This window comes from Peromyscus eremicus, chromosome 19 (genome assembly GCF_949786415.1).
Source record: "Peromyscus eremicus chromosome 19, PerEre_H2_v1, whole genome shotgun sequence".
Classification (NCBI taxonomy): domain Eukaryota; kingdom Metazoa; phylum Chordata; class Mammalia; order Rodentia; family Cricetidae; genus Peromyscus; species Peromyscus eremicus.
Window position 1 is genome coordinate 5,362,409 of NC_081435.1, and position 15,657 is coordinate 5,378,065.

Genomic DNA, 15,657 nt, shown 5'->3' on the forward strand with positions numbered 1-15,657 from the left:
AACTGCAATTTCTTTGCAAACCTGGGCAGCTTAGTAAGACTCTCAAATTTTAAAAAAAGCGCTAGGATGTGTCTTGGGGATCTCCAGCCTATGCAAGATGCTAGATTCAAAGTCTACCACCAAACCCAAAATCCACCTTTCTGGTTTTTTTCAAGACAGTGTATTTCTGTCCTGGCTGTCCTGGAACTCACTCTGTAGACCAGGCTGGCCTCGAACTCATCAAGGTCCCTTGAAGAGCACATGTGTAAGTCATCTTCCCTATCATTCGGGCCAGGCCTCCTAGGCAAGGACTTCGGAGGTAGCCAAGGTGCTCAGACCTGGGGGGCGGGGCCAAAGTCTGGAGGCGGTTGGGAGCACCACGTGGTAGTTTACGTGCAGCCACTTCCAGGAGTTAGCTCGCGGTGGCTCCAGCCTGGGTCCAGGCAGCATTTGAGGCGTGCTAGACTCTTCCAAGTCGTCGCGATGGCTTCTCGGTATGACAGGGCAATCACCGTGTTCTCCCCGGACGGACACCTTTTCCAGGTGGAGTATGCCCAGGAAGCGGTGAAGAAAGGCTCCACCGCGGTAAGCTGCTCCCGGCCGCCGCTGCTCCAACCCGGGGCCCCCAGCCCAGGTGCCCGACCCGGGCGTGAGAGCCTGGTCCTTCCCTGCAGCAGATGCAGCTTCGGGGTGGCGGTGGAGGTCACACCGTGAAGCCCGTACAGTTCAGCCCTTTCTCTCCTGCAGCGGCCCTTGCCGCTACAGACACAAAGTACAGCCCAGGTTTGAAGTCACTCGGTGCTCATGGCCCCCTTCTTCAGGAACCCACTGACCCATGGTAAAGTTAATAGTTCTTTCATGTTGGAAGCCGTTGTTTAATAATGATAAAAATTAAAGCCTGTCCAGGCCTATCCCTCCATCCCATCCCAGAACACACCGAATATTGTATGTTAAGGAGAGGAACAGTCGGAAAGGCTAATCCAAACGGCTCCTTAGGTTGTCTCAAATGTCAGCCTCAGCATTTGGCATTCTTTCAATGTTTCCAACCCCCAAAGTCCTCACTTTTGTACTGCTCTGTGCATGTGTACGTGTGTGTGTGTACGTGTGTGTGTGTGTTTTCAAGAAAGACTGGAAATTTCGTGAGATTCTACCCTGTTTTAGACTATGGATCCACATAACCCAAATGTTTTAAATACTCAGGGCAGCTGTAATACAGCGGCCAAACCTTAACTGAGTTGAGTAACCATCGTAATTTATGAAAATTTTAAAGGACGAAAGTGCCCCGGTGACCAACGATCTGTCACCCCAGCCTTCTGAGTCCTAGTCTGTGAATGCAGGATATGATCTTCTTAAAAACAAACAAACAAAAAAAAAAACTCTCAAATTTCATGAGTATTTTCGCTGTGTGTTTTGGAAATTGAGACAGTAGCTATGAAAACACACAGAACATCTCTCAGACTACAAGTGTCTGCTTTCTTTCACTTCTGTATCAACTTGATAATGGAAAGAAGTTAATTCACTTTTATGGTTAATCTATCAAATGTAAAGTGGCAAAAATAATTACAAAGAAGATGATTTTTTAAAATATTTTTCTATTTAAATGGGCCCACTAGTTAAGCTCTGTTAGAACTGTAAGTTTCAGGAAAGCCTGGTGTAGTCTAAACCAAAAGGGTACCGTTTTGATAAAAACAAAAAGTTATATAGTCCCCAGCATGGTGTGTAGCATATGGTTAGAAAATAATACCCAAGTTTTAGAGCCTTAGATAAAGGGAGTAATGGGAGAAGATGGGGGTGTAATAAGAAACCACATTGGCTCATTTAAAATGTTTTAAGAATGCTATAGAACTGATTGATAGTTCCTTTGTAATGAGCAGTAAAAGGCTAAGGGCATAAAAATACCTGTAGTGGGCATTTTTAAAGATACAGTGGAAGGATGAGATTCTTACCTCAGGATTCTGAAATTACATTTGCATCTTTTTATGGAGCTATTCATTGTGTTTCCTAGTGGGTGCTATGACCTTTTACCCAGGATAAAGCTGCATTTGTTTATTAAAATAGGCTGTTAAGTATTGTGTCTGTAAACAGCTGATATGATGAGTTACAAGTAAGCCGGACTGATCAGTTTTGGCCACTATGTAGACATGATATTACTTAGCAATATAAAAATTATATGGGCCATAATTAGACAGCACAGGCTCTCTTCCTGCTTGATAATTGTCTAACAGCGTGAAATGGGGCCAGAGGCTCCTCTCTTTTTGGTTAGGTTTCCTTTCCTATGAAGACAAATGTGTTTGAATGGTATTTTGGAAAAGTACCACCATCTTGAGAGAAGATGTGAATCACAGCGTTGTCATGAAAACAATAAGATTTATTCTCATTCCTCCTCTTATCCTTTCCCTGACCCCAAATTCTTACTGGGGCTATGGTTTCACTTATCAAATCTCAGCACTGTAGTCTTAACTTTCAAAGTCTTCCTTGGTCGTCATCTACTTCTTTAATTAAGGTGTCAATTCTTGGTTTCACTAATAAATACTTCTGCCACTATACAGGGAAGAAGGGAAGCACATACACACACACACACACACACACACACACTTGGTTTTTCAAGACAAAGTTTTTCTGTGTAGCCCTGGCTGTCCTGAAACTTGCTCTGTAGACAAGGCTGGACTCAAACTCAGAGATCTGCCTGCCTCGGCAGCCCAAGTGCTGGATTTAAAAGCGTGCACCACCACTGCCTTTAGTTTACTTTTCTTTAGTGTTGATTTGTGTCTTTTATTTCTTGGCATTGGAAATCAAACCCAGGGCCATGCACGTTACGTATGTGCTGTACCATTGAACAGTACTCTCCACCCTTACTTATCTTTTAAGAATCTTCATACTTAGGCTGAGAAATAGCTCATTGGGTAGAATGTTTGCTGTGTAAGCACAAGGACCAGAGTTCAGTCTAGAACCTGTGTCTAGATAAAACACGAAGTGGTGGCACATGTTTGTCATCAGAGTGGAAGCAGGAAGGTCCCTTGGGTTCATTGGCCAGTCAACCCAGCCTAATCTGATGGGAAGCTGCCCTGTGAGTGCTAGGAACCAAACTTGAAGTCTCTGCAAGGGCAACAGTGTTTTTAACTACTGAGCTGTTTCTTGTCTTTCTTTTTTCTTTTCCGGAGCTGAGGACCGAACCCAGGGCCTTGTGCTTGCTAGGCAAGCGCTCTACCACTGAGCTAAATCCCCAACCCCCTGAGCCATTTCTTTAGTCTACAGTTTCTTTATTTCTTCGTCCTTTTGAAATTATTATTTAAGATTTGTTTGTTTTATTTCTGTGTATGACTGTGTGTGTCTTCATAAGTTTATGTGCACCATGTGTGTGCTGGTGCCCTCAGAGGCCAGAGAGGGAATAAGATCTTCCGGAACTGGAGTTACAGGCAGTTATGAGCTGCCTGATGTGGGTGCTGGAACCAAACCTGAGTCCTCTTGGAGCGTAATAAGTGCTCTTGACTACTTAGTCATCTCTCCAGGCCCCAGTAGAGTTTTGTTGTTGATATTTTTTTTTTAGTACTAGTAAAGTAAACATAAAAATAACTCCTGCTTCATAGGCTTGATGTGTGTTGAAAGATGTAATACATGTTAAGATGTAACTCACATAAACTAATATGTTGTATCCATTATTATTTATGATTCTTTTCTTTTTGATTCAGTTTTGTCTGTGGTCCTTCCAGCATGTCAATTTTTAAGACTTAGAAATGCTAACCTGGACTGTAGGATTTCACTATGGAAGTGATAGACTCCATCCCTGTTCTCAAAGAATTTACCCTCTCGCAAAAAATTAAGAAGATTAAGAAAATAGTCCTAGATGGGAATGTTGGCACATGTCTGTAAATCCAACACTCAGGAAGCAAAAGCTGGAAGACTGCAGGTTCCAGGCCAGACTGGGCTGTGTAGGGAGACCCTGTATTAAAAAAAGAAAATCCTCCCAGGGCCTAAAGGAGTGTAGTAGTAGAGAAGGTATGAGATGTGACAGACACTGCGATTGTAAGGGAAACCCTCCTGAGAAAGCGCATTTAAGAAACCATCTGAAAGTGGAAGGCGGCCAAGTGGGGAGGTGGAGAGTGAAAGGAGTATTTTAGACAAAGGAGATCCTGTGTGGGAAGGCCAGGCACACCAGACAGCTCTGTTACAGAGTGGAAAGACATTCAGAATTGCTGCTGAAAAGAGAAGGAAGAGATGAAGCTAGAAGCCAAGGCCAAACCACAGAGTACCTTTAAGCTATTATAGTGAGAATGTGCTTGATCCTGAAGGATCCTCAAAGGGTTTTGATGTGACTATTTTCACTTTTTAGGTTATTGCTATTTTCTTCTCAATACACAGTATATGTGTTCACTCTACTCTTGGTCATGAGACTCAGTCCACCACTAGAGATACTGGTAGCTTTTCTCCTCTGGGGCAGCTGACAGGATATGAGTCCCAAGATGCTTGTGGCTGTGTTTGTTTCCATCGAGAGGATGCCTGTCTGCTTCAGAACAAAGGACAGGTCTTATGCACAGGGTAAATGTTACAGATCTTGGATCTCTTTGCCCTGGGTCTCCTCTCCACGCTGTCCTGGTTTGCTTAGTGAGAAACTGCTCCTACCTATACAGAGTAGGAAGTAAAAGAATACTGACTTTTGGCCAGGTGGTGGCGCACACCTTTAATCCCAGCACTCGGGGGCAGAGGCAGTGGATCTCTGTGAGTTTGAGGCCAGCCTGCTGTACACAGTGAGTTCCAGGACAGCCAGGGCTACACAGAGAAACCCTGTCTCAAAAAACAACAAAAAAGAATGGTGACTGAGATACACCCTTCCCCCCCTCCCCCGTTCCTTCCTTTCTCCCTCCCTCTCTTCTTCCTCTTCCTCCCTTCCCCTCTCCTTTCTGCACTCTTTCCAAAGATTTCTCAGGCAACATTGTGAGCATCAGATTGAATGAAATCGTAACTAGAATCAGAGAGAACAGTTACATGTCTGTGATAATAGTATAAACAAGCGGTGTTACTAGTGTTTACTAGGGTTGGAACAAAAATGGTGGTAAAACAGACTCCAGAGACACATGTCATGATTATGTCTTTGGTGTTGGCCAGGGAAGAGGAAGATCTAAGATGGAGCCTCTGTTTCTGAGTTCCCCTGCAGTTTTCTTTAAGGATGTGGAACACGAATTTTGAGTGGGACTATAACCAATATGGTGAGATTGAGGCGTTTCTGAAATTGCCTCTGATCCTCACCTCTGTATAATGGCCCCTTGGATGGATGATGCTAATGGCTTACTTCTAATGCTAATGTACTAGACAGAAGTGATGGAATGCCACTCCGGAGGCCAAGTAACTCCTCTTACCCATCTTTGCTTGCTCTCTCTTGCTTTCCGTTGCTCACTGTAAGGGAGCCCATTTGCCATGTTGTGAGTGGCCACACAGAGGCCTGAGAAAGTGCATTCGGAGAAGCAGCTGTTCTGATATGGGACAGAGTATGGTGGCACCTGAGCAGGAGGATGGGAGTTCATGGCCAGCCTAGGCTACATGGAAAGGCCTTGTGTCAAGAAACAAATAAAATCTGCCAGACATGGTGGCACACACCTCTAATCCCAGCACTTGGGAGGCAAAGGCAGGTTGATCTCTGTGAGTTCGAGGCCAGCCTGATCTACAAAGTGAGTTCCAGGACAGCTAGGAATACATAGAGAAACATGTCTCAAAAAACAAAAATAAAAACAAAAACAAAAAACAAACAAACAAAAAACCCAAATAAAATGTAATACACAACCAATATACATGTCTGAAGCTCACAAGAGTGATCTTCGCTGGAGATCATAGTAAGTTTGAGGTATAATCTTTCTATCCTCTTCCTAAAACTTCTGTTGAAAGTTGGGCTAAACGAGTACCTCTGTTTGAAAAGGAGCCTTAGTCTATGACCTGGGCTGGCCTGGAACTTGTGGCGTCATCCTTCTTCTGCCTCCTGATGTTGGTTCTGCAGGTGGAGGCCAAAGCGAATACCCAGAGCTGAACCTTGAACTTTGTGGAAGCTACCTTGCTCAGAGTCCAGTGGAAGAAGAGCAGGAGTAGTAACTAGGTTTCTGGAGACAACATTTAGCTTTTAATAGTTTGGGAAGCAAAAATGTGGGGTTAAATGGAACCATCTTTTAAGATTTTATTTAATATGAGAAACTTTAATATATTGGTGAGAAAAAGCCTATAGATAATGTTGAGGTTTATTTAAGTGCATTTTTAAATTTTTCTTTTGTAGTATTTAAATATACAATGTATATTTAATTATATTTTAATGTAATTAAATATACATTATATATAATGTATATTTAAATATACAATGTATAAAGGAAATCATACAATGTTCCATATGCTTATTGCCCATCCTCAACAATTATAAACATTTTATCATTTTTTTTCTCCTCCAGTTCTGGGAATTGAACCCAGGGCATCCTCTACCACTGAAGTACATCCCTAGCCCTGTTTCATCTTTCCATCCACTTTCCCCCTCTTGACAATGGAGTGGTTGGGTTTCCGTTGTTGTTGTTGTGGTGGTGGTGGTGGTGTGTGTGTATGCGTGTGTGTTTATAGTGGGCAGCTTTACTGTGAGTTAAACTGAGAGGCTGTGCACTAGGCATGCACTGTCCACCCCTCAGCTGTGTGCTCTCGTACTGTAGTAGTGGCAGTCTTCACTGTCACCATTGTTGTCATTGTCCTATATCCCCTTCTCCAGGCACAGACGTAGGTATTCCAAACTGGCCTTGAACTTTCTATGTAGCTGAAGATGACCATGACATTTTGATTATCCTGCCTCTGCCTTCCTAGTGCTAGGATTAGGTAGGTACCACTATGTATATAAATTTATATGAAATTTTATTGCTCTTATATAGTCACACTTCCACAATTAGGGAACTGAACACTTCCAATTCCACAACAATCCCTCAAGTAACCACTTTCTTATTTCCTGCCTCTATTCTCACATACAGCCTAGTCCTGTCTTCTCTACCTGACACACTAGCTGTCCTCCATATATAACATTTCATCGATTCAGATATGCCTATTTAGGCACACACTGTAGTCTTTTTTTTCCAAAGATTTATTTATTATGTATACAAGTATTCTACCTGCATATATGCAGGCAGGCCAAAAGAGGGCACCAGATCTAACTACAGATGGTTGTGAGCCACCATATGGTTGCTGGGAATTGAACTCAGGACCTCTGGGAAAGCAGCCACTGCTCTTAACCTCTGAGTCATCTCTCCAGCCCCCACACTGTAGCCTTAATCCTTAAGATCCTTAAGGCATAATGCCTTATGCCTTGTGGGTCATCCTTGCTTCCCACATGTTGCTATTTTACTACTAACATTCCCTGGTTGAGAATCTTTTAACTATTCTCCTGTTGAAGAACGTTTGGGCTATATCTAGTTTCCCATCACTATGAATAAAGGTGTCCTGAGTATTCTTACTCATTTTTGTGTGAATGTAGATTTTTTATTTTTCTGGTATAAGTCCCTAAGTATGTAATTGCAGGATTATAAGATTTTCCTTATAATGGATAGTTCATCAGAAGATCACATGGTAGCTGTACCATGTTACATTCCCACTAGCACTGTCTAGGTGGCCCAGTTTCTCTGCCTTCTAGCAAGCATTGGATGCTTTTATTATTTTGCTGCTAAGTGTATAAGATACCTCAGTGTGGTCTTAATTGATGGAGTACATTCGCATTAATTGCTGCTAACATCAGAGCATACTTCCATTTGCTTTTATTTGACATCTGTGTATCGTCTTTCATAAAATGTATCAGGTCTGTGGCCTGTCTTCTGATGACGGATGTTTTTTAAACGTTGGATTTGGAAGTTCTTTATGTGTTCTAAGTACTAGTCCATTTCCAGATGTGGTTTGCAAACACTTTCCCCCACCCTACAGCTTGTATGTTCATCATCTTTACATGAGTTTTCTGTCTTTTCTTGTGTCTACATAGGCAATTAATTTTTTTAAATTGTACTCTTATTTTTTTAAATTTATTAGTTTATGGTTAATTTTTTAAATTGCTTTTTAAACATTTCTATAAATGTCTTTTACTTTCTTCTTAGATTAACCATGATATTTCTCTTATTTTTTTTTAAATACTTGCTATTGCTAGCAATTTTGTTGTTTCCTTCCTAAGTATTAGTATCTGCTTCTTGCTTATTTTTCATTTTCAGCTAATTTAAATATTTGTATCTCTTTTTTCTGTACTTTTAGTTTTTTGAGACAGAGTCTCCCAGGCTGCCTTCAAATTCATTCTGCAGCCACAGATGACCTTAACTTTGTTTCTCCCAACTCTCAAGTGTTGAGATCCTAGGAATGTGTCATCACATCCAGTGTTATTAATTTTTTTTTGCTTTTTAGCTTAAAAAAGCCTAACCCTAACCCTAACTCCTAACCCCTAACCCTAACCCTAACTTTGAAAGTTACACAGGATTTAGCAAGATGTAAAACCGATCAAAGACAATGTCTGTATGGAACACAGACTCTAGGTTCCAAGCGGCACACTGGGTTATAGGAAGGACTGCCCAAGCCCAGGGACCAATATCAGCATCCTGATCCATGAAGAGGAGGCAGCATTAGTGACCCAGCCTCACAAAGGTCTCCTTAGGAGAAACAATAGCATTGGAAGTCAGCCTCGGGCTGGAGACATGGCTCAGAGGTTAAGAGCATTGGCTGTTCTTCCAAAGGTCCTGAGTTCAATTCCCAGCAACCACACGGTGGCTCACAACCAACTATAATGAGATCTGGTGCCCTCTTCTGGCCTGCAGGCACACATGCAGGCAGAGCACTGTATACATAATGAATAAATCTTTAAGAAAAAAGAAGTCAGCCTCCTGAGGGATGCCAAGAAGTTTCATGAGACCTAAAATTCACAAAGGACTACTCAGAGTAAGAACAGCCTTCACTACTTGACCCTGAAGGACCACATATGACCCCCACTGATGGGACAAGCATCTGTGACTTGACCATCCAGGAACGTAACCAGTATCTGGGATCCTAGAAATAAATGCTGAAAGAGTTAAGGTTTCAACTTCCAATCCGGCAGTACTGATTAGATGTTTTTTTAGATTTGTTTTATATGTTTAGGTGTTTGGTCTGCATTTGTATCTATGCCCACAGAGGTCAGAATAAGGCACCCCAAGAGTCTTAATTTTAAGAGAGTACCAGACACTGAGCCTGGTGTTCTGAACAGAAGGCTAGTAGAGAAAAACAGCACTTCGGGGCTGGAGAGATGGCTCAGTGGTTAAGAGCACCGATTACTCTTCCAGAGGTCCTGAGTTCAATTCCCAGCAACCACATGGTGGCTCTAAACCACTTCTAATGAGATCTGGCGCCCTCTTCTGGCCTGCAGGGACACATGCAGGCAGAATACTGTATACATAATAAATAAATAAATGGTTTTTTTTAAAAAAAAAAAAGAAAAAGAAAAACAGCACTTCAGCCACACTGCAGCCTAGTCCCTCTTGAGCATTGCAGAAAGAAGAGCAGTGATCAAAAAACAAACAAACAAACAAACAAGAACCTGGGCTCGAGAGATGCCTCAGTGGTTAAGAGTACTGGCTCTTCTTCCAGAGGACCCTGGTTTGAATCCTAGAACTCACAAAGTAGATCACAACCACTTATAACTCCAGTTCCAGGAGATTCGATCCCCTTTTTCTGGCCTCCATGGGCATCAGGGATACATGTTGTGCATAGACATAATCCAGGCAAAACCCAGACACAAAAACAAAAATACCTTTTAAGAAATCCAAATAGGGGCTGGAGAGATGGCTCAGAGGTTAAGAGCACTGACTGCTCTTCCAGAGGTCCTGAGTTCAATTCCCAGCACCCACATGGTGGCTCACAACCATCTATAATGAGATCTGGCGCCCTCTTCTGTATACATAATAAATAAATAAAATCTTTAAAAAAAAAAAAAGAAATCCAAATAGTAAACTAGTCTCTAACTCAAAAACATGAAACACCAAGGCATAATATTTCCTTCAAAAATTATTATCTCAGTAAAGTCCTCAAATGAGAGTGAACAAGATGAAATCCCCAACAAAGAACTCAAAAGAATGATTATATTTGAGGAAATTAGAGAATGTACAAACTCCTGAATGAGTTTAAGAAAACACAAGCAACTGGAGAAAATAAGGAAGTCAAAATAGGATATAAAGGTAGAATTCAATAAAGAGAAATAGTGAAAAGAATCACAAATTAAAATACTGCAAGCGAATAATCAAAAGTTTGTTACAATCCATGGAATCCTCACCAATAGAATGGATTAAGGTAGGACAAAATATCTGGGCATAAAGGCAATGTAGAGAAACTTAAATGTTCAGACAATGACAAAGCTAATCAGAAGGCATGTATAGAGCATTGTAGATCTGTGTGTTAGGGTTTCTTGTGCTGTGAAGGAATGTCATGAACATGTCAGCTCTTAGAGAGGAAAACATTTAACTGGGGCTGGCTTACAAGGGTCAGAGGTTTAGCCCATCATCATCATGGTGGGAAGCATGGCAGCACTCAGGCAGATGTGGTGCTGGAGAAGGAGCTGAGAGTTCTATATCTGGATCAGCAGGCAACAGGGAGAGAGGGAGATCCACTGGGCTTGGCTTGAGCTTCTGAAACCTCAGAGCCCACCCTTAGTGACACATTTCCTCCAACAAGGCCACATGTCCTAATCCTTTCAAATAATGGCACTCCCTAGGAGCCTATGGGGACCATTTTCATTCAGATCACCACACTATGAGACACTAAAAATGTCAGATAACTCCCTACTTCATAGTATAGTCAAATGTACAGAAGAAAACAGGATATTTGGAAGCTACAAGAGAGAAACAAGTCACGCAGTAAAGCAAACCTATCATAAAAACATATTTTTCAATAGAAACTTTAAAAGTGAAGGAATTCTTAGAACAATATATTTCAAGTTCTGAAAGACAACAGTTACCAACACAGACAACCATACATGGTAAGACTGTTGGTTGGTCGTAACTGAAGGAGAAGGAAAAACTTAGCATAATAAACTTAGCATAAAACAGGCCAAAGAAATTCATCAAGCGGTGGTGGCGCACGCCTTCAATCCCAGCACTCAGGAGGCAGAGCCAGGAGGATCTCTGTGAGTTTGAGGCCAGCCTGGTCTACAGAGTGAGATCTAGGACAGGCACCAAAACTACACAAAGAAACCCTGTCTTAAAAAACAAAAACAAAAACAAAAAAAAAGAAAAGAAAAAGAAATTTGTGACTACTATACTAGCTCTAAAGGGATTCTTGAAGGAATCCTTTAAACTAAAGAAAAAAATTACATCCATGAGGCGAAGGAAAGACTAAACCATACAAGAACACAACATAAGCAAATAAGGACTAAGAAAACACACAAAACTCTGGAATTAGCAGCACATTTTAGTAATAAGTTACTATTAGTGGTCTAAATTTCCCAGTCGAAAGACACAAACTAGAAGATTGAATTAAAAAACAGGATCTAGCCAGATGTTGTGGTGCACACTTAATCGTAGCACTCAGAAAACAAAGTCAGGAGGGTTTGTGAGCTCAAGAAGACTGCTCTGGTCTACATAGTTCTAGGCCAGACAGCAAGGCCTATGTAGTGAGATCCTCTCAAAAAAGAAAGTAACAGTAACAACAAACAAAAACACCAACACACACACACACACACACACACACAAAACAAAAAATTAAAACTACAGAATCTAATTGTTGCCTCTAAGAAATGTGCCTTATCATCAAAAAACATATACAACCTCTCATTGAAAACAATGGGAAAAAAGTATTCCAAGAAATGAAACTCAGAAACAAACTTGTGTCTAATATCTCACAAAATAGATTTAAAATAAAAACTTTTAAAAGTGGTTAAGGGAACAGTTTATCACCCAGAGAACGTTATACATTTAAACATATATGAACCAAACACAGGTACACTCAGTTTCATAAAACAAATACTACCAATATAGTACTCAACACCAATAAAATAATAGTGGGCAACATTAGTTAACCCATCCTCACCAATAAATCATCCTGACAAAAACTGAAGAGAAGCATCAGTTAAATGATACCATAGATCCCAGAGACTTCACAGACATTCATAGACAATTCCATCTGAACACTGTAGACTACATATTCTCATTAGCCTGTGGAATCTCCCTAAAACAGATCATATAACAGGAGGCAAAGAAGTCTTAAAAATACTGGGAAATTATGATCAATTTTGAATGCTATCTGACCACAATGGGAAAAAGAAGAGTGAATAATAATAGAAACTTCAGTATATACAGATTTGTAGAGATTGAACAACATACTACTTAATGATGAATGTGTCATAGAAGGAATCAAAAAGGAAATTAAATTCTTAGAAGCAAGTGAAAATGAAAACAACATACCATGACTTAGGAGAAGCAGTGAGTGATTTTAAGAGTTTATAGCTACAAATGTCTATATTGAAAAGTCAGATCTAAAATAAATAGGTCTGTGGTGGCCACAATCACCCAGGAGCCACTGGCTCCACCCAGGCCTGAATGGTGATGGACACAGATGGTGTCCCCCACCTCCCCAGACTTTTGGGGTGCCATGCAATCAGGTACCATACCAAGTACTGCCCACGGTCTCTGGGTTGGGCATGGGAGAGAGGAAAGGCAACAGCTCCATGCCATGCCTTGGGCCCCTGGGCAGTATTCAACTAAGCACCTCCTGTGACCCAACTAAGAGCCCTGGTGCTGGGTGGTTGGGCATCATTGTGGTAAGAGAGTTCTGGGTGGGGAGGTGGAAGAGAAAGAGAGGTGGAATGGTTTGTGGGCTGGGGAGAGGAGTGGATCCAGAGAGGTGGGGGGGTGAGGAACAGGCTAACATGAATGCCCAGCTGGTCACCCAAATCCAGGGAGATGCCCGGGCCTGGGCTATGACCAAGGTCTTGATCTGGGGTCTTAGAGCAGCTGACAGGGCCTGAGTTGATGTCTGTGGCTCCTGTCATGGGGAGGGGGTCGCTGTGCAGGGGCCCATAGTGGGGCCACATTGGTGTCCAAGGGCCGCGCTGGGGCCATGCCAGTCTGGGTGGCCTGCATGGCCACTGTGGTCATGGTGATAACCTAGCCTGGGTTAGGACTGTGTTGGGTCCGTGGTTTTGCTGCAGCCGGAGTCTGTATTGATGTTCCTGGCCCATGTTGCCACCAGGGCCCATGTGGATGCCTAGGGTCTGAGCCACAACCTGTGACCATGTTATTGTCCGAAGGCTGTGCCACTGCTGGTGCCAGGTGGATTTGGGTGGCAGTGCTGCCACCTGAAGCCATGGAGACTTCATGTCTGGATCCGTAGCCCTGTGGAGGCCGGGGTCAGGGGTGGTATCTGTGGCTCCAGTTACCACCGAAGGCTCTGTGGATGCCTGGGGTCTGGCCAGCCACCTGGGACCATATTGATGCCTGGGGGCCATTCTGCTGCTGGCCTGTGCTGATCTGAGTGCCCTGTGCTGCCACTGGAGCCATGGTGGCATCTGGGCCCCGAGCTGTCACAAGGCCCTGTCTGAGTCTATGGAACTGCTGCAGCTGGGGTCTCTGGTGATGTCCATGGTTGGTGTTAGCCCGGGGGTGGGGAGTGGAGGAGGGTTGTTGGAACCATGTTGTGCTGAGCCAGCCCTGCCCTTCACTGGCCCTGGAATGGCTGGTCCTGCTGGTCTCTGGATATTGCAGCAGGCAAGCTGGCCATACCCCTCAGGGGAGAGCTCAAACCCCACCCCCACCCCCCACCCCCAGATTTGGGAAAGATGACCTCACCCTTCACCATAGGCATGCACCTCACCTAGGAAGCACACTGGAGCTGACCCTGTGGTGAGGGACAGAGATGAGCCATCCCTGAAAGTAGGAGAGCAGGAGAGTTGACCCCACACACCTCGTCAGCCATGTGGTGGCCTGGGTGAGGGAAAGATCACCACCTGCGGCAGGTGGGAGAGCAGACCCTGGGGTCAGAAGAGCGGGAGAGCTAACCCTGACCCTCACCAGCTGCTGTGCAGGAGAAAGCAGCCTCTGCTTCCTGTCTGGGCAGCACACTAGAGCTGGCCCTGTTGTCAGGGACACAGGGGAGCCATCCCTGAGGGCGTGAGAGCAGGAGAGCTGACCCCGCCCCCATTCATATGACCTCTTACAGCAATTGGGAGAGAGGGCCCTGCACCTTTCCTGGCTCTGGCGGTATGAGTGAAGGGAACCTGGGTCTGAGGGCCCAAGGGCCCCGCTTCTTGCTGAAGGCTGCATTGGGTGAGCTAGCTGAGGCAGTGCTGGAGAGCTCATCAGGTAGTGACGATGAGGGAAAGCTAGTGAGCTGACCAACCCAGCCATCACCCAGGCCCAGAACCAGGGCTGTGATTGTCCCACCAACACCACCGGATCTATGAACTGTTGGAGTATGTGAAGGGGACGAACCTACAGATCCAAAACAGCAGGATCCCCATGACACAGGACAACAGGGTATCCAGGAGGAGCCCCAGGGAGAGCCCATGATTGGTGGTGTAGCAGAAACCAGAGACCTCCAGCCACACCAGTGACTCATAGCAGGACACTTACAAGTAAGCATATATGGACAGAGGGTCAAGTGTGTGGCTCAAGGGGCCACACTGCAGCTTCCACAAGGAGAAGCTTACTTGTTTTTGTTCTTGTTTGGATCGATTTTTGGTTTTTCTTTTAAGTTTGGTTTTGTTTTAGGGGGAGGTTGCAAGGGCAGAGGGTGGATGTGAGGGAACAGGGATATAAGTGGGATTGGAATACATGATGTGAAGTCCACAAAGAATCAATAAAAGTTAAAAAAAGATATAAAATAAAGGGAAGATAACATTCTTATAGTTGGTGGCTTGCGAAGTTAAGTTTTATAAACTATAAAATTCAAGTGACATAAAGCTGGAAAATGAAAGGATGATTTTCTTATTTCAGTATACAAGGAAACATTTTTCTCTCAGAAATTAGAGGAGAAATATAATATATTCCATATATTTTGCTACAGAAAAGCAATATTGATTTAGCAAATTAATAAACACCTTTATATAGTTTCTGTTTTTATATGAACTTAAAAAAAAATAACTTAATGATGAATCTTAGAGCCTTGGAAGAAACCCAAACTCAATAAAGAGAAATAATTAAGCTGGACATGGTGGCACATGCCTTTAATCTTAGCACAGGGAGGCAGAGGCAGGAGATCTCTGACCAGGCCAGCCTGGTCTACAGAGTGAGTTTTAGGACAGCCAGGAATACACAGAGAAACCCTGTCTTGAAAAAAAATGGAAAAAAAATAATTAAGATCAGAGCAGAAATTTATGAAATATAAAAAAATGTAGATTCTTTCAGTTAGTTTGGCTAAAGATTTGTACATAACTGAAAAGATAGACATTGTGTACAAATCTTTAGCCAAACTGGCCGGGCGGTGGTGGCACACGCCTTTAATCCCAGCACTCGGGAGGCAGAGCCAGGCGGATCTCTGTGAGTTCAAGGCCAGCCCGGGCTACCAAGTGAGTTCCAGGAAAGGCACAAAGCTACATGGAGAAACCCTGTCTTGAAAAACCAAAAAAAAAAAAAAAAAAAAAAAAAAAGAAGAATGAAAGAGGTCTAGGATGTAACTGCTAAAGTGCCTGCCTAGGTTGATGAGTCCCTGAGTTTGATTGCCAGCATCACATAAACC

At 43.1% G+C, this 15,657-nt stretch overlaps 1 protein-coding gene across 2 annotated transcripts in view; it reads left to right on the forward strand.

Moving 5' to 3' along the window:
• The first annotated feature begins 365 nt into the window (after window positions 1-365).
• Psma8 (proteasome 20S subunit alpha 8) overlaps window positions 366-15,657 on the forward strand; it is a 51,422-nt gene continuing 36,130 nt past the window's right edge. The window contains exon 1 of one of the 2 annotated variants that reach the window (XM_059246358.1): window positions 366-522. In XM_059246358.1, coding sequence (XP_059102341.1) covers window positions 463-522 — 60 coding nt within the window. In that variant the 5' untranslated portion in view covers window positions 366-462. Of the gene's footprint in view, window positions 565-15,657 lie in introns of both variants that reach the window. The other variant, XM_059246357.1, reaches the window with a different exon arrangement.